Source organism: Rhinolophus hipposideros (genome assembly GCF_964194185.1).
Source record: "Rhinolophus hipposideros genome assembly, chromosome: 13".
In the NCBI taxonomy this organism is placed as follows: Eukaryota; Metazoa; Chordata; class Mammalia; order Chiroptera; family Rhinolophidae; genus Rhinolophus; species Rhinolophus hipposideros.
Window position 1 is genome coordinate 31,089,345 of NC_138059.1, and position 19,900 is coordinate 31,109,244.

The 19,900-nt window shown below is 38.7% G+C and overlaps 1 protein-coding gene across 1 annotated transcript; it reads right to left on the reverse strand.

Annotated features, from left to right (window-relative positions):
• Positions 1–2,928: 2,928 nt before the first annotated feature.
• Positions 2,929–3,333, reverse strand: LOC308506710 (histone H3.3A-like; the record flags this gene model as incomplete). The annotated part of the gene is made up of 1 exon (XM_081070566.1): positions 2,929–3,333. One exon carries the CDS (start codon positions 3,331–3,333, stop codon positions 2,929–2,931), a length of 405 nt encoding a protein of 134 aa, XP_080926692.1.
• Between the last annotated feature and the right edge of the window lie 16,567 nt (positions 3,334–19,900).

Sequence of the window (19,900 nt, forward strand, 5' to 3'; positions counted from 1 at the left end):
TGTGTCTGTACCCCCCCACATCAACATTTTTCATTTATACTGATCTAAAGGTAAAAATGTTTTTCTTTTAACTTACATTTCTTTGATTTAGTAATTATATTAGTTTCCTATTGCTGCTGTAATGAATTACCATCAACTTGATAGCCAAAAATAAAATAAATTTATTGTCTTACCAGACTGGAGGTTAGAAGTCTAACTTGGATCTCCCAGGGCTGAAATCAATGTGCCAGCAGGGCTGCATTCCTTTCTAGAAGCTCAAAGGGAGAATCTGTTTCCTGGTCTTTTCCAGCTTATAGAGGACACCTGCAGTCCTTGGCTCATGTCCACTTCCTCCACTTTCAAAGCACATCACTCCAACCTCTGCTTCTATCCTCACATCTCCTTTTCTGACTCTGACCCCGTTGTCTCCCTCTTACATTTATGAAGACCCTTGGAATTACTTTGGGTCCACCCAGATAAGCCAGGATCATATCCCCACCTCAAAATCCTTAACTTAATTACTTCTGCAATATCTCTTTTACTATGGAAAGCAACATATTCACAGGTTCTAGAGATTAGGACATGACATCTTCAGGGGGTGGGCATTGTGCTGCTTATCACAGTAATGATATAGGGCACATTTTCTTTTGTTTATTGGCCATTTGCAGTTCTTTCATAAATTATCTCTCCATGTCCTTTGCTCATTTTGCTATTAGATTGGTGCAAAAGTAATTGCAGTTTTTGAAATTATTTTTAACCACCAACCTAATATTAGGATATTTGTGTCTTTCTAGCTGATTTGTAAAAAAAAAAAAATTACATATTTTGAAGTTATAAACATGTTGCCTATTACATATGTTACAAATATTTTTTTTCCACATTTCTGGTTTTTAAAATTTCCTCAAGCTGTATATTAGTCAGCTCAGGCTGCCATAACTAAATACCATAGACTGGGTGCCTTAAACAACAAAAATTTATTTTCTCACAGTTCTGAAGGTTAGAAGTCCAAGATCGGGGTGCCAGCAGGGTCAGTTTCTGGTGAGAGCTTTCTTCCTGAGGCTTCTTGCTGTGTCCTCACATGGCAGAGTGAAAGAAAACTCTCTGGTATCTGTTCTTATAAGGCCACTAATCCCATCATGATAGCCACCCTCATAATCTTATCTAACCCTAAGTACCTCCCTAAGGACCCATCGTTAAATATCATCACCTGGAGGGTTAGGGCTTCAACATATGACTTTTGTGGCGGCATAACAGGCATATTCAGTTCATAACAGGAAGATTTCAGGTTTTCATGTGGTCAAATCTGTCAGTCATATTCTTGATGCTTTTTGGCTTTGATGATGTGTTTAGCTTAGTAAACATGTTTACTAAGCCAGAGATTCATAAACATGTATGTATACTTTCTTCTTAAACTTTTACATATTTGTCTTATTTTACATTCCAATTTTAATCATTGTGGAATCTATTTTGCTATAAAGTCTGACTGTTTTTTGCCCACTAAAAGTACTTTGGTTACCATTTTATTCTTCAAATAAAGCTTTAAATAGTCTCTAAGCACATAAAAGCTTTTAATTAGGAACAAGAGTCTTGGCTTTGCCATCGTCTGCATACTGGCCTGTTGAAACTTGTCTTCTTCCTTCTCTTTCTGTGCTAGTTGCAGAAAACTATTTTTTGTCTCTCTGGGAAATCCATTCATTCAGTAAACGAGCAACAATTAAAGCTGACTTTTTCTTTTCTGAAATAGTGACTTTCCTTAATATTTCAGTCTTGAACAGCATTCCGTGTATAGCAATTTATGATCAATTCATCTGAATGTGTGCTTATGGCTTTCATATTATTTTGAATCCTAAAGTTATTTGAGCTTCAAAACCAATAGGAAAAAAAGCTATCTGTGGAAGAAACCTATTTAGATATCTGAACTTTAAAAATCTTGGGCTTCATTTCAAGGTGACTCAGTGTTCTGCACATGGCCAGCATGAAATGTTTGTGCCTTGGACCAAAGGGTTGAGGTGAAGCTTCAGACTGCAGAAGGGTAAGTTCTAAATGTTGTGAAACAGACTAAGTAATTAAAGCTACACACAGGGCTGGTCTATTATACATTAATTATAAAATAACATAACATAATATATAATAATAAGTACAAGCATAAAATGATATTAATGATTACATATTCAATTGTATTAAAATCTTCATTTAATCCAATAAGTCTTTCATAATCCCCTGCTATGTGCCTCTGCCCTGTGTTTTCAGGGAATAAAAAGTGTGCATGGCAACAAAACAAATATTTGTGATACAAGTAATTTTAGATGCAATACAGATTTGTCGAGTTAATACATAAATTTATGTTATATGTATGGTATGCTATTAAATGATACATTTTAATTAATACTGTGAAAGCAAATTTTACTATTTCATGGTCAAACCTTGAACATGAGCAGTTTCCAATTCACAAATGAGTTGAAATTCAAAGACTTGTTTCTAAATCAGTTGTTCAAAATTCAGAAATCACGTAACTATAAAAAGAAAATTCTAAGCAATGGTTCTCACCAGCTTAGCTATAGGTTGATTGGTTGAAATTGGTTGAAATTGAAATTTTCGATTGGTTGAAATTATATGCATTTTCTTTCTTTTTTTCCCCCAGAAAAATTTAACAGGTTTATTTATAATTGTTATAAACTTGAACTGCTGAAACTTGTTCACTGAAACTTTTGACTTGCATTAATGCTTTGTTCCTGCATTTATATTAAAAATTCACACACAAATGAAAATGGAAAAACTGCCAATACTTGATTTCTGTCCCCTATTTTTGCACTTACAATCATATACTTAGGTACCTTTTGACCCCGTGAAAAAAAAATAACTAACATTCAGAACTACCAATAACAGGAAGAAGAGGAATTTTTTTTTTTTTTTTTTTAAGAATGAAATGTTTCCCGTCATAGTGGATTCTTAAGCACGGTCTCTACGTATGCGGCATGCTAGCTGGATGTCTTTTGTCATAATTGTTACACGTTTGGCATGGACAGCACACAGGTTGGTATCTTCAAATAGGCCAACCAGAGAGGCCTCACTTGCCTCCTGCAAAGCACCAATAGCTGACTGGAAGCGCAGATTTGTTTTGAAGTCCTGAGCAATTTCTCGCACCAGACGTTGGAAGGGAAGTTTGCGAATCAGTTCAGTGGACTTCTGATAACATCTAATTTCACGGAGTGTCAAGGTAGCAGGCCTGTGACGACGAGGTTTCTTCATCCCTCCAGTAGAGCGCGTACTCTTGCCAGCGGCTTTTGTAGCCAGTTGCTTCCTGGGTGCTTTACCACCGGTAGATTTGCAGACAGTCTGCTTTGTACGAGCCATGGTATAGAGTCCTCCTTACTTGCCTTACCCCCCTTCTCCTTCGGCTGGAGCTCCCTGAGCTAGAGGCGGCGCTGGCGTTAGAGAGCGACAGCCTATGTGCATTTTCTATGAGAAGTAGTTGAAATAATATCCATTTGTTATGAGGAATACTTTTCAGATACGACTAGTGATTAAAAGGAAAAAGCAACACAACTTAGTAAGACATGCTTTATTCATCTAGAATGATAGTCCTAAAGGAAGTTGAAAGTTTAATACAAAGAGAATGCTGTCTTTGGAAATTCCAGAAAGGTTTGGGGAAATTTTCAAGGGATTAGAGGTTGATGGCATGGGTCTGAACAACTATGTCACAACTGTTCTTCTCCTTGTTTTTAACATAATGCGTTGCCTCACTGTTCATGCTTATCAGCCATTATTTACAGCTGTGTTTTTATTAAGAAATGAGATGCTGAGAAGCTGGGAGAGCGGTGGGTTAATCAAGGAGAGGGCACAGCATTTGTGAGGTCACCCTTGGGAAAAGAGATGATAGAGAAAAAAAAAAAAAATCAATGGCCTCTGTGAACTGGCCCCAAGGCCATTGTGGAAAATCCTACTGAAGATGCATAAACTTCCTCAAATAATAATGATAGTCTCTTCTGCCATGCCTCCCTCCCCTAACTGGTAGTCCTGGCTCCAAATGTTGCCAGAATTCAGACTGAGACTATGGCTCCCCTGTAAGAAGGGAGATTGGCATAACTAGGGGAGAGTTTGAGGATTGATAATTAAAGAAACAATAACAAAGTCAATTTAATTTGAGAGAAAATAAGTATGCTACATGGCTCAGCTGTCAATAAGATTTTACAACCATAAAAGATAAACATTTGTGCTCATTAGCAATTTATTGACTCTCAGCTCCAAATTCATACATCATTGCCTGCCAGACCTGTGAAAATGGATCAGGGTTCTTTAACTATTTCTCTGCAGCAGGCATGATATTAAAAGCTTTGTCATTAGAGGGCACTGGAGGGACACTGCAGGAGGAAGGGGTTTTTCTTCCTGGTTCCGTGTTTTCTGTTTTGCTTTTTGCTCCTACTGTTTGGTTGCCAGCAGTGGGTGGGTTGGGGAGACATCCAGGGGCATTCACCCCCATTAAGTTACAGAGGCCCCTCATACATAGCTTCCTATTGAGTTTTCCCAGCACTGCTATGACTGGCTTCCCAGTGAGTCATGCCAGGACCCTGGTGGTTGGCTTCTCAGCTCTCCAGAGAGGGGTTTTCTGCTTGCCAGTCCTGGCCACGGTTTTTCTACCCACCTGTACTCTGGAGCAGTGTCTTCGGCTTGTTCAGTGACTGTGGTCCAGCTCTGGCCTGACGCAACTCAGTATACTTCTCTGTCATCCCAGCCTTCAGGAGGAATGTTTCTTCCTTGAATAGTCTTGCTCATCTCTAGGGTATTCTTTGGAGTTCTCTTTCTCCTGTAAGATAATCCTACATTGTAGTTAATAAATATATTATATTTAAATATAATATATTTAAATATATTAATTGACTACAATATATTACATTTATATTAAATTTTGCCGCTTTTGATTACTTGTGATTTCTGTCTCCTGATTGGACCTTGATCAATTCAACAACTGAATACTTATCTAACCAAAATTGATGTAATTATTTGGGGAGGTTGGGGAGTTGGATTGTGTGTGTGTGTGTGTGTGTGTGTGTGTGTGTGAGAGAGAGAGAGAGAGAGAGAGAGAGAGAGAGAGAGAGAGAGGGAGAGAGACAGGATGAGAGAGAGAGAATGAAGGTAAATCTTTATCTTCCATTGTAGGAAGTTGATAAATAAGATGTATAAGATTGTTATTTGGAGATTTGAAAGTGGTTGAATTTGAAGAAATGGAGTGGGAGACTGCTGCAAGTTTTTTGTAACAAGCCTTGTATTTGACTATGATTATAGATAACTTTGATAAAAGTTAAAATGAATAAAAAGAAAATCACTGGGATTGAAACAAATAAACAAAAAGGGAAGGAAAGAAAGGGAGTTACAAAGTTTGTGGAATATCAAAAATTGTGTCACCAGGGTAGTTTATTTAACACACACACAATACACGATCGAACTAATTTCTGACCCAACTAATTTAATGAAATGAAAAACAAGGCTCACTTCTCCACCACATTTCCTTTTTCCCTGAAAGAAAAGTATAGAGATAAAAGAAAAAGCATGCTTTCGGTTACCTGAAACACCTGAATGGAGAGGGTAGAAGGATCTGTGGAGATACACCTCTATTATACTGGTCTAGAGGGAGTGGCAAGGACTCCAAATAATTGAGAGCAGTAGCATTATTTTTATATTCAAAGGAAAGCCCCATTTGCTGCCCTCTGAGGCTTTCTTTACTGACTCCCTAGGGATCACCCCTCACAGTCTGAGAAACAGCAACTTAAATGGATTTCCATTGTTAACAAATGGGCATGAATGGAAACACCTCTCTTTTTCCCTGTTGGCATAAATACACTTATTCATTTGAAATACAGCATATTTGTTAATAAATTAGCAAAATAATACAAGGCCGTAAATATTTGTGCTTTAGGAAAGAAGTCTTGGTAGCAAAACAGAAATTCCTTCATCTCCTTGGAAGGACAGGGAGGGAAGGTCAGAGGGTGTTGCTCAGAATCTTGAATTACAGGAGGTACAGCCAAGCAGAATGCATAGTGTGGTTGCAATTTTGGTGCTACAGAGCCAGATTATTGCTTATGTTGAGAGGGAACATAGCACTATTCATTTTTAGCTGAGTCTCTAATGAAATGAGAATACAGACAAATAAATACAAAATACGTAGTAAATACCCCAAAAAATCTACGGTGGCAATATTCTAACACAAATATGAAAAGGAGCATGTGAATATGAAACTCTCCCTTATCCGCTGGTTTCCTTCTCTCTAATGTATAAACATTTTTTTTTTTTAAGAATTAGAGATAGTTTGTGGATCATATTACTAGCACAATGTCTGGCTTGTAGTAGCATTAAATAACTGGTCATTACTGATTTTTTAAATTATTTTGACCATTGTTTTAATTATTACCATTAGTATTTGAAAGCAGAGTTGCAACCTCACGTGCTTTCAGGAGCCAGCCCAGGAACATGAATAAGACAAGTGGGCCTTGTGGAGACTGTGACAAACACACCCCTCCCAGTGGAGCACCCCCATTCAGTTCCAGCAAGTCCTTGTCAGAGGAGAATGCTGGTCTCCTCATCATTACCCTCATTTTTATTCTTTTTCTTCATAAAAAGTTGGACACCTAGATTTTTATGTGAGATCTCCCAATTCTAAATATTGGGATTAAACAATTCATGTCTGTGGAGTGGGTTGGGGTCACAAGCCTTGCACACACTGCTTTAAAGAAACAGTGTGTCAAATATATGGTGATGGAGGGAGAACTGACTCTGGGTGGTGAACACACAATGGGATTTATAGATAATGTAATACAGAATTGTACACCTGAAATCTATGTAAATTTACTAACAATTCTCACTCCAATAAAATTAATTAAAAAAAAAAAAGAAAGAAACAAGTGTCCCCCAGCTAGCTCCCTCTTTGGGATCCTGGCTTATCAGTCTTCCCTAGTGTTTCCGCTGGTAAACTGGCCACGTGGGTTTTGTCAATGCTCCAGCAGGCAGGAGTAAAGCAGATGACCACGTGTATCACTCTCACCGGGGGTCCTCCCTGATCCTTTAGGCCCTAGGATCATCAGAAAGACCTTATCTAAAGCTTTCTCCTCCCCATTTTGGGCCCTTTCGTTAGGCCCCCTCCCAGGACTCTCAAAGAGCAAAGCTAAGAGAGTAATTCCCACTAAAGTGTTAAAGATTTAACAGCTCACTCTTCACAATAGCTGTGTACATCTTCAAAGAGAATACTTAGAAAGGAAATAGAATTAGTTACTAATGCAGGAATTTTAGGGTCCTTGGCACTTCAGAGAAGAGTTTTCCTTGACTTTTCAGATCACACCAGGGGAGCAAAACCAAATTCTTTCTTCAGAGGAAGCTTCTTCTGGGGTGTGGTTTATATGTCTTCAGGGTCCCATGAGGAAAAGATGCTATTAGGTCCTGCTGTTGAGCAGCAGTTTACTTTTATTCAATATCTATTGTCAAGTCAAGAACAGTTCACTGTCTACCCAGGTACTGGTGAAAAAACACACCAAGAAATGTACACTAACCCAGAGAAGAGTGACCACTATAGGTTGGTCTAGAATTACCAATTTATTATTTCTAGGTAAAAAAGAATTAGCAACTGTTTGCTATAAGTTCATTTCAGTGGTTTTCTCTATTCACCCAAAGGACTTTTCCAGGCTTCTAAAAACAGGCCTTGCAATTTGAGTGTGTGGTCACCAGGTGGTGGAAGTGTGCCATGACCATGGAGTCCAACTGATGACAGGAGAAGCTGAGCTCACCTTGTGTCAAGTCACCTTAAAACCAGAGAGAGTGATGGTTTCCTTTCCTTTTAGCCACATTCAACCTGGAGTTCATCAAAACATATCTGCTTTTCTAGTAATTCCTGGCTAAAAGGTTTGTGTTGTAGCCCAGAGCATGCTTGCTGTCCACTTCTGGGAAAGTAAAGAGTTCCTGTACTGAGACAGTGTAGATACCTCAGAACCCTCCTTTTTCAATCAGCTTATCTCTGTCATCTGCTGCTTTATATTTTCCTTTCCCCCTCTTTTTATAGTAGAGTAGAGCAGCCCTTATCCTCTCATTATATTCGTAGGAAGGAACGCATACTCTGCTCTGGGCAAGCCTCCAGGCTTTATTTATTTATAGAGGTAGGCAAAATGCTTGGAGAAAACTGTCTGGGCAGGAGGTGATGGGGCCTCCTCCAGGGTGGTGATGGAGATAGGGCAGACCAAACATGTCCTCCCTGCTATCTGACAAATTGACCAGTATCTCTGTTTGGAAACTTTTCTCACTGGGAACCACTTTACTTGGGCTCTCTGTATTCTTTCCTGATTTCCCTTCTCCTCCAAGCGCAATAGATCTTCATTATTCACTGTAGTATGTTCCATAAAGTCGCCATGGATACTGAACCATTGCACCTGGGGAAATACAAGTTTAGGTTTCTGTGAACCTCTGTCCACAGCATTTTCATCAATTGACCAATATATAACCTTGTTTTACCTGTGTTTCTATTTAAATACAACTTACTTAATATATTCATTTATTTAACATACGATTTCATATATTGATTTATATTATACATAATATATTGCTCAACATTGAACTCATGGCCAACAACACTAGAACTCATGTCTGCACGGAGCTTATCTGACACAAAATTCCCTGTGTCATACTCTCACTTAGGATCACTAGATACCACCTTAGCACCATGCTTGGGGGCCATTTAAACGGTAAAATCACCAACAAAAAAAGAACAAAAATGTGAAAAAAAGTGACACTAAATAGACTGCAAAAAGGACATTTGTTTACAGCATGAAAAATGAAACAAGATGGCAGAGGATTGCCCTGTGTGACCTCAGCTGGGAACGTGTGTGACTCAAATTTTCACTGATCCACTACACCATGTGGAATGACCCCCAAAGTGCCACAAATATTGATTTGGGGGTCACAAATGAATGTTAACAAGGAGACAAATTGGCAAATACAGAATTGATGAAGAATGAGGATCAACTATACAAATGTAACAAAGCTCAGATCTCGGCTCCATGCCCTTTTCTCTCTCTCTCATCTCCCAACAAGAGCTCTTCTGCTCTCAAACCATCAGACAGATTACTTCAAAACATTCATCTAAAGCAGGGGTGTCCAAACTGCGGCCCTCGGGCCAACTGCAGCCTGTGATCCATTTTTTATTGGCACTCAGCAAATTCCAAAAATATATTTAGTTTACTTAAATAAACCAGGTGAGGCAATACATACTTCACCTCGAGTGAGTGACCCGGCTGTTTGTGTATTTTACCGCATATGGCCCTTGGTGAAAAACGTTGAAAAAACTTTGGACACCCTGATCTAAAGCCTTGCCCTCTTTCTAGACCAACAGTTCTCAAAGTATTGCTCCAGGATCCCTGAGGGGAGGGGCCCATGAGATCCTCTCTTTTGCAACGACATGTCTGTGTGAATCTAGATTTTCTTCATATACTTCAACTAAAACAGTTTGATGTAACAAACTGAATGTAGAAGCCGATCCGAGAATCCAGCTGTCTTCTATCAAGGGAGGCATTAAAGAGATTTGCAAAACTGCCAAGCAATCACTTAAGATTTTGTTTTGGAAAATATGGTAATGTTATTTATGTTAATGTATAATAGGCTTGTTATTGTAACTTTTAAACAAATTACTAAATATTTAGTCTCAGTTCTAATTTCTAATATAGTAAAACCCTGATAGATAAAACCCAGTTCATCAAAAGCTCTTCAGGTCCTCAATAATTTTTAAGAGTGTAAAACAGCCCTGAGACCAAAAGCTTGAGAACCACTACACTAGACCTATAACCAGTTTTTCAATAGTGTTCCTGATATTGGCACTTGGACATCCCATCAGCACACTAATTTGACTAAAGGCATACTCATCAGTTCTGCTCACCCTCAAGCCATTCCTCCTCTTGACATCTCCATTTCTGGCATCATCATTTTCTCAGCCATCCAGGTTCAAAATCCCCCCATCCTCTCTAACTTCTCTCCTCAGTGCATCCTCTACAGGTTTTAGTCAGGAATGTCTGCAGAATCAATCTATTCCTTTCCATCCGTACTCTGCCCATCTCTCAACTCACATCTCCACCATCACACCCCTACACTTATCAACCTACTTTGTGCTCTGCCAGCAAGCTGGTCATCAGCCTCAGTACTGCCACACCAGGCTCCAGTTGTAGAGTTCACGACCTACAGGATCAAGGCCAGAGTTTTAGTCCTCCATATCTGAATGCCAGTGTCCTGCTTTTCCTCTGACCAGACTGTCCTTCCCTCAAGGAGAAAAGGGTGAAGGCAAAGGATGGTGAGGGGTGTTGGGTGTGGGTGGGTGGTAGGTTGCTTCACTCCACAGGCATCTCTGCTTCAGTTCTGCCAAGACAGACCTTTAAAGGTATAGACAGTGACTATTTCTCATCCTCAAACTTATGTAACTCCAGGATTCCCCCCTTTTCTCTTCCTTCTCCGTAGGATTGGTTTTAAATCTCAGGGATTGTGCAAGAGCCTGATGTTGGTGGAAGGGCAAAGTCTTCTTGGTTTTGGTCTGTCCTATGCTGGCCTCTGTTGTGATGTGTAGGTGGGGGTGGAGATGCCCCCACTGTGGTCTCTAGACCAGAATTCCTGGGGAGGCCCTCCTACAGCCTTTGCTTCCAGAAAGGTCCCAATGCTGACCAAATGCACATAAGATTGCTCCTCCCCTGGTAGCTAAATACTGATGATTTTACTACCAATTAAATAATAGCTAATGTTTATTACTCTATTACTATGGGCCAGTGTCCAGACTGGAGGCTTTAAAATTTTTATCTCATTTAATTGTCACAAGAATCCTATGAAATAAATATTAATATTATCTCTACATACAGGTTCAGTGAACATAAGTAATTTGCCTAAACTAACAGCTAAGTAGCAAAGCTGGACCTTATGCCCAGATCTGTTTGAATCCGGTGCTCATGCTGTTAGCCACTCAGTGAGAAACCTTCCTCCTCTGGAAGGCCCTGGAAACCTTCCTTTTCTCCACTTGGCTTAGATGACTCTTGTGTCCTGATGCTGGTCAGGGATTAGCATTCAGTAGTTGTATGTGCTCTGCTATACTGCAGTCAACTGTTTATCCCATCAGCCAGGGTAAAGAGAAGAACCAGATCCAGATGCAGACACCAAGCTAAGCTGAGTGTTTGCTCTGAATGCTTCAGAACTGCTGGGGTGGCTGGTGTCTGACTTTTGAAGACAAAACATCACTATTGTTATTTAGGACCACTACGCCCATCCCTTAGGCCCAGCTAAGAGCCAAGGAGAAGGGCTGTGGTGACTCTGACCTGAGGCCTTTGAGGCGTCCTTGACCCTTCTCTGGAGGCATTGCCTGACAGCTAAAGGTACAGAGAGGCAGAAATAAAGACTGGAAGAGAGAAGGAAGCAAGAGGGAGGCGGAGACTGGCAGAGTGATCCCTGACATTCCTAATGAAAGCTCTCTGTGATGCTGCCTCACAAAGACTTGCTCTGTGCTAAAAATATCATCCAACTAGCAGTCCTGTCTCTCGCTGTTTTGCGCCAACTTCACCTAAAGGTCACCTGTAGTCAGAGGGAGCCCAGGTAGAAAGTGGGGACGGAGGGATTCTAGTAGGCTGATTTCATTCTGATTTAGCTGGTTTCTGTTTAAGTAAATAAATAAGGCTGGAATTCCAACTGATCTCCAAATGGTGGTGAAGTGTACTGTCATCCCAAAGTGACAGCAGATTTTAATATAAACAGGAACATAGTTCCACATCTTCCAAAGGCAATGGTGATCATGCAAAGCAAAGGTAGGTTCTCAGGTACCTGGAAAGGGGCTGGTGAGAGTGGCCTTCAGAGTCTATCTGGTGGCAAGGCTGAAGGATCCACGCTGATCTATGTGGCTGCAGCAGAGTCTTAGATAAAACACAATCACGAGAAATAAGAATTTCTAAGATAATTGCAACCCCTTGTATTCCTCAGGGCTATTAGTTTGTAAACAACAGAAATGAGCTCTGGATGATTGAAGATAAAAGAAATGTATTGGAATAGCCCAGAGAACCACAAGAAAAGGCCTCAGCCAGCAGGGACCCGGTGGCTCCAGAGATCTAGGAAGCAGGAAGTAATGGGAGCCCTGTCCTTTGAGAGGAAACTGCTTTGCCATTTTGGGTCCTGTGTCACATGGCTCAAGATCTAATTTCTACAGGGCAAGGTTCCTGTTCGCTTCCTCCATGTCATGTGCTCACCTTTGGCTGGGACTAGGGTACCTTGAGTGACAGCCCCACCAAGCCTGCAAGCAATGGATTAGGGAGTGTCTTGATGGACGATGCGGGTGCTGCGCAAAGGTTGTCCACATGTGGATTTACTCACCTAGGCTTTCCCTAGAGAGGCACGTGTAGGCTCTCACTGGAGTACATTTTATGCAGCATTGGTTGTTAGAATTGTGATTGAAAATATTAGAAACAGAAATAGAGAAAGTATTCAAGAAGCAATGTCAAAAAAGCAACCTGTGTGTGTGTGATGAAAGGGGGAAAATTTAGTTCTCTTCAATTCACTGCTTTTCAGAGTTTCCATGTATAATTTGGGAAAGATGTCCCAATTCGCTATATCCAATGGAAGGCACTAGTGTTAACCACAGGTAAAAGACAAATATGGAAGAAATAAATGAAAAAATCTGCTAAGTCAAACTTTGAGCCGAAGCATACGAGTTAGCCTACGACGTGTAGTTGTCTAAAGAACAAAAAAATTTCTTTGATCATATATACCAGGGGTGCCAGAAAAATGTATACACAGGAGTTGTATTCATCTTTTGTTATCGGTATATATTGAGTATTACAATTTTAATACAGTTTTTTCCTTTCTTAAAATGTGTATACATTTTTGGGGGCACCTCTGTAGTCACTCTTTATTCTAATAGTTATTCAAAAAAAAGTAAAATTATATTAGAGATAAAATATTCAGAAAAAGCACACACACATACACTCACACACACACACACACACACACACACACACTTTCTCTCTTGTGATGAATTAACAAGTCAGGAAGAAAATAAGTAGCACAGATATTCACAGGAGTGAGGGAGGTAGTTGCAGTGTTGAAAGAGACCAACCGATAGATGAGTCTAGAAGAATAAAAGGCTGAACTGAAAAAAAATCTGAAGTCAAAGGTCTACAATGCAACAAAGGGAAATATACCCTGAATAGAAGGCTGAGGGCCTCTCTCTTGATTCATTCACTCAACAAACAGGTCTTGAGCTCCAGCTATGTTCAAGATGCTGTGCCAGTTTTGAGGAGATATCACCACTGACTCAAGGAATCTGCATTTATTTAGACTTTACCCTCTCGTACTGAGATTCTTTAAAGACCTAGCAGCAAAAATATGGTAGAATAATGTTCATTAAGTTTAATTTTTTAATTTTTTTTCTGTGTAGCTACTTGAATCTATCACTGGAAAAAAAGACACACAAAAATTAGAAATACAGCATGGAACTTCAAATCAAATTTCAAATCAGTTTTAAAAAATTTTCTAATTAAAAAAATCTCTTGAAGCTTACCAACTCATTTTATTATTGTTTCAAAAGCAAAGATAGAATCTGTCTTTAAAAGGTCATGTTTCTATCATGGTAATAAAATGATTTTTAAAAAATTATTTAACATATTACTCTACTCAGTTGGAAAAACATAACAAAACATGAAGCAGGTTTAGAATTCGGAATAATCTAGGCTAGTCTTGGGGGGTTGTTTTTGGAGAGCAGGAATAGGGTAAGGAATTTTCTGGATTTTGTCCAGGTCAGATCCAGTTTAAACATCAAAGACAGAATAATATTGTTATTTGAGTTCAGTTTCAATTCAAATTAAAATATCAGTTTCCTACTTTGGGTTTAGTTCAAATCCCTGCTGAGAGCTGAGAATGTCATTTCATGGAAGAAAAGATGCCAGAGCAATTATTTTTTAACTCATTTTATGACCCCCTACCCCACTGTAAATTGAGTATAGCCAATGGCTTTCAGATTCGCAGAGCACCAAAGCACAGTGGAAATCCTCCAGTTCACAGAGTGCCTTGGGCTCTGGAACACATGTAGCCAGAGAGCCTTTGTGAGCTTGTACCCTATGCCACCGAGAGGCAGAAGGGCCACCACGGTCTGAGGAGGCCCATGTATGTGGGTTGGCCACTGGTGACAAGGATTAGGAAGTGGGAGATAGGCTATGGGGAAGATGACACTTAACATGGAGAAGGAGGCCAGAGGCATGAAATGGACCAGGAGAAAGGTCAAGGCAGGCACAGAGATGCCTGCCTTCTACTCTTGACCCATCCTTAGAGACCCTGAACAAGAAACTCAGTGTCCAAAAACTGAATAATGTGGGAAGGTGATGAAACAAAGAAGCGATAAAAACGGCAGTTGCGGAAAAACACAGCTCTTTTCTCCTCCTTCCTCTGCTCCACATGTTTCTGTATCCATCAGAACCTTGCTTAGAGGGGGATGACCTGGAGCTGCTGCCTATCCACCCACCCACCGACCTCCATGACTATTTCTGCCAACAACACTCATACCTACCCCTCTGCCCAGTTCTGGTCATCTTGCTTTCTTATGGAGGCAATTCAAACACTACTCAAAATGATAATCATGTAAGCCCTTTCTCCACCTCATCTCCACCTTTAAAAAAGTAATTTCAGAGACTTCCTGGGAAAGTCATTAAGCAAAAATGGCAAAGGCATTTACAGTATTATACTAGATCCCATCGTTAAATCTGTCCCGTGCTAAACCTGTGCATTTGCCCATCTGTGCTCTCTGTTTATGATACTTTGAGGGATTAAAAAAAGACAAAAAATGTTGCTCAGGTGTTGAGAAGATTAAACGAGATGACACAGAAAGTGCCTTACAAAAAGCAAAAATTGCTATAAAATTCAAGGCCACATTAAACATTCTGTGTTTGTTGCAGACTCCCAATGGCCTAGAGTTATAAATACTATGTAAATAATATGTGTATTACCTGCTTGGGTTTTTAAACTATTCTATCTTTTATTGATAGTTCCAATCATACTTTTACTATTACTACCAGTACTAGCAGCAGTTATTGTCAGACACTTTGCCTAACACTTTACATACATCAATTCAATTAATCCTCCAAAGAATCCTCTGAGGTCACTATTCCCAGCTTCTCTATAAACTGTACAAAGGAACTGAGGGGTTCCATAATTATGTAGTAGTCCGCCCTCTCACTCACTGATTTAAAATGCCACCTTTACCATAAAGTGAATTGCCATATATACATGATTACGCTTTTAACTCTCTATTCTGTGTTCAACTATTTCTGCCTCAGTACCAGAGCTTTTTACTATGGCTTTATTAATTGTATATTTTCCTATTTAATATCATTACACCTTTTTTCAAGAACCTTTTGTCTTTTTAAATAGATTTCCCCCACATGAAGCCTATGTTTTAATTGTATTTAGCTTGCTGTCTAGGGAAGAAACACACATAGTACTATATACAAAAGACACAGGAGGTAAACTATATCCTATCATTTAATTCTTCCTGAAGAGGCAATTGATGTTACCAGCTTCTTATCTAGTCTTCTAGAAATAGTCCATACATGTGAACTTTAAAATAAGTAATCAAGTTCTACCAAAAAATTCAATTAAAACTTTAAGAGTTAATTGAATTTATAGATTAGTGTGAGGGAAAATTCATATCTATACAATTACAAACCTATTCAGCAGCTAGAATGTCTTTCCACTTCTTTTGGTCTTTTATGCGCTTCACTAAATTTTTACAATCTTGTTAATATCTTACATGTTTCTGATAATATTTGTGCCTAAGAATTCTAGTGTTTTTGGTTGTGTGACAATAATGAATGGAATTCTGGTGTGTTGATTTTGCATCTTTCTTATGAGTCTACATAATAATTTCTCATTTAACATTCTTGCATTTTCTATCTGGATGATGATATTGTTTACAAATTATGACAGCTAATCCTTCCTTTCAAACTTTATACTACTTTTCTTGTGCCAATTTTATTGATTTAGTAATACTTTTAGCAGACTTCAGAATAGTAGCAGAGGTAGAAGATAATGCCGTCTTTTCCCTGTCTTTGTGGGAATATTACTCTACACTACAAAGTACTATGTCTGCTGTGTTCCAGTAGCTAAGTTTCCATCTATTGCACCTACTAGGAGTTTTTAATAGCAATGGGTATCGAATTTAATTAAAAGCTTTTCAACATCTACTGTGTTTCCCCGAAAATAAGACCTAGCTGGACAATCAGCTCTAATGTGTCTTTTGGAGCAAAAATTAATATAAGACCCTGTGTTATGTTATGTTATGTTATATCATGTTATGTTATGTTATGTTATGTTATATTATATTAGACAGGATCTTATTTTACATTATATAAGACCCGGTATTATATTATATTATATTATATCATATTATATTATACCCGGTCTTATAGTAAAATAATCACATTAATTTTTGCTCCAAAAGACACATTAGAGCTGATTGTCTGGTTAGGTCTTATTTTTGGGGAAACAAGGTATTGAGATTCGCAATTGATTTTCTTCCTTTAATCTATTAACATATTGAATTGTATTAATAGAGTTCCTGATGTCAAACCACTTTCGAATACTTAAACTTGAACTTACTTGGACATAAAGCATTGTTTAAAAATTACTTTATTATTTTCGCATCTATGTTCATAAATGAGATTAGGATCTTAGTTTAGAAGGCCCTCAAATGTCAGTTTAAGAAGTCTGGATTTCTTTGCTGACAAAGGCTGAGGACAATGAAGGTTTGGTTAAAGTTTTTACTACCTTTGAAAATCTTATCATGAGCAGTCCAGTGATAAGAATTTATCTTTGGTTCATTGCGTGGGTCTCTCTTCTGCTCTTTATTGCTGAATGTTTTTGACTTTGTCTTATTCCAGACACTGTTGTTTAATGACTATTGTGGAGATATAGCTGTAAAATTTTTCCTTTTCTTTTTGTATTAGAAAAGATGCATTCTATATTGACTTGCGAAAATTTTAATTGAGAAGAAATCTATTTTAGGTAACTATTGTTTCTTTTATGCTTTCATGCCATGTATTTTTGCACAAGAGTAGCTTGCGAAGGAGTGTCAAATTATGTGGATAATAACTCTATTGGAAAAGAAGTTGATTCCCAAAGTCCCTGTCAATGGACTATTAAAAGAGTAGGACATAATATATGAGCATGGGCAGGGTGACCAAATGTGCTAATTTTTCCAGGACTGTCCAAATTTTTAGGTAGTCTGTTCTATTGTCAAACCACATGTCAGCATTCATGTCTTTTGTTTTCCTAAAATAAGGTTACTGTAGGTAGAAGAAGACCAGCTAAAATTCATCAAGTGTGCCAGAAAGCCTAAGATACGCCAAAGAATTTAAATCCTCTAACAACATTGGTGGGAAACATGTTGTTGGCCCTTGTGGACTCCTGATAATAATCCTCCAGTAGCCATAGTGTCAGAGGCCACACAATGTCTCTAGGATGACCTTAGGCAATGTGGTAGAGACAGTAGCAAATGTTCACAGGACTTGTCTGACTTCCAACTATCAGTTTGGGTTTTTAGTTCTGCTTAACAATAGTTTTTAATGCCTTTGCTTGACTGCCAGTTGTCCTTCTATCCATTCTCCCCTTCTTTACAAAATAACAGTGTTTAGGTGAGTACATGGTTGCCAACCAAAGACATTTCCCAGTCTCCCTTTCAGCTAAGTGTCCATATGACTAAATTTCTCCTATGAGCTTATGAATATAAGTTATGTGCATCACTTCTAGGTCTTTCTGTTAAAACAATTAGGTACACACTTTCCATTGTACATTTTCTACTTCCGTAGAAGTAGAAGCTAAAGGTGCAAAGACCACAGGTCATACATCTTTCGCTTACTCTCCTGTCATAAAGGTACTAATTTATAAGGTATGATCAAACAATATGATGAATGTTTAAATTTTAAAAAAATTTATTACAGTGAAAGACACATTACCATTAATCCCCCTCAAAATACCCCCCTTGCCTCGCTTCGAACCCATCGCTTATCCCATCATTTTGCCACTTTCTGAAGCAGTTCTGGAAGCCCTCTTTTGTGAGTGTCTTTAGCTATGATGTTGTGCCTGTCTCGATGTCCTGAAGAATCATTTTGACTTTGGGGAAGAACCAGAATTCTCACGGTGCCAGATCCAGTGAGTAAGGTGGATGAGGACACACCATAATGCTTTTATTTGACAGAAATTGCTGTATACCAGAAGTGATGTGTGACAAGGAGCATTGTCATGATGGAAGATGATTTACGTCACACTTTTAAACACACCTCTCAACCGTAGCTTACACCCGTCTGACTGCACTGAACAAATAGAAACTTGTCACAGTCTGTTACTAAGGGTTCCTTGTGCTGCTTCCTGTATTGAAGATCCCTGCCTTTCCATTGGATGGCACATGGCTACAGCATTCACCGTAATTTTTTTTTTTTTTTATCAGAACAGAAAGGCTCCGTATCACACATAACCTCTGGTACTGCAATTTCTGTCAAACAAAAACATTATGGTATGTCCTCGTCCACCTCATTAACTGGTTCTGGCACCATGTGACTTCTGGCTCATTTCCAAAGTTAAAATGACCATGAAAGGTAAACGGTTTGAATCAATTCAGAACATTGAGGCACCCATGACAGTGCAACTAAAGATACTCACAAAAGAGGACTTCCAGAACTTCTTCAGCAAGTGGCAAAAATGATGAGATAAATGTGTTCAAAGTGATGGGGAATATTTTGAGGGGGATTGATGGCAATGTGTCTTTTACTGTAATACATTTTTTTTTAATTTAAACATTCACCATATATTTTTTTAATTTATTGGGTGACAATTGTTAGTGAAATTACATAGATTACAGGTGTACAATTCTGTATTACATCATCTATAAATCCCATTGTGTGTTCACCACCCAGAGTCAGTTCTCCTCCCATCACCATATATTTGGTACGATATTTTTTTTTATCACACCGTGTGTATATCTCTTCAAGGCTTGCCTAACGGTAGAGGACAGCCATGCTTTGGCAGATGGAAACTGGAGACAAAGCATTTTGTACCACTGCTATATTTGGGGACATACTCACTATGTATGTGTTGGTGGGAGACAGAACCCAGTTCCCACTAAGAAGCTCTAAAAGCCTGTTACTCCAGAGTTGCGCGGCAGAAGCGTGCTCGGCCCATATAAAAGCCTGTTACTCACACATGAGACGCCAAAGCTTAGCCCACAGATGCTCCTGCTTGTTCTGAAGTAGGAGGCCTGGAGAAGCAAGGACAGTTTAATATCTGTTGGAGGAATTAATAATAATTATACAGTAATTAAATATGTACTGGTTCAAAACAAACAAAGTCTGAGAAATTAAGTAGCATGTTATAGAAGATATAATCAGACATAATGAAATAAAGTTAAGGGGGAAAATCTAAATTATAAACACAAAGGAAAATTCTAATATCAAGCTAACTAGATTATTATAAAATATTTTAAGAATTCCAGTGTGGATCCTGCTTCTCTGCAAGGCAGATTAAACAACACATTTTTAATTTTAATTGTAGCAAGAAAACCTAAATGTTGGCTAAAGCTTAAATGATAGGTTCCTGGGTTGGCACATTAGCAAAAACCTCCAAGGAGAAATTACATTCAGAGACACAAGTTGAAAAATACAAATAAATAAAATAAAATTACAAATCAATTAAACATCTAATTTTTTTTTAATTTATTGGGGTGACCATTGTTAGTAAGATTACATAGATTTCAGGTGTAGAATTCTGCATTACATCATCTATAAATCCCATTGTGTGTCCACCACCCAGAGTCAGTTCTCCTTCCATCACCATATATTTAATCCCCCTTACCCTCATCTCCCTCCCCCCACTCCCCTTACCCTCTGGT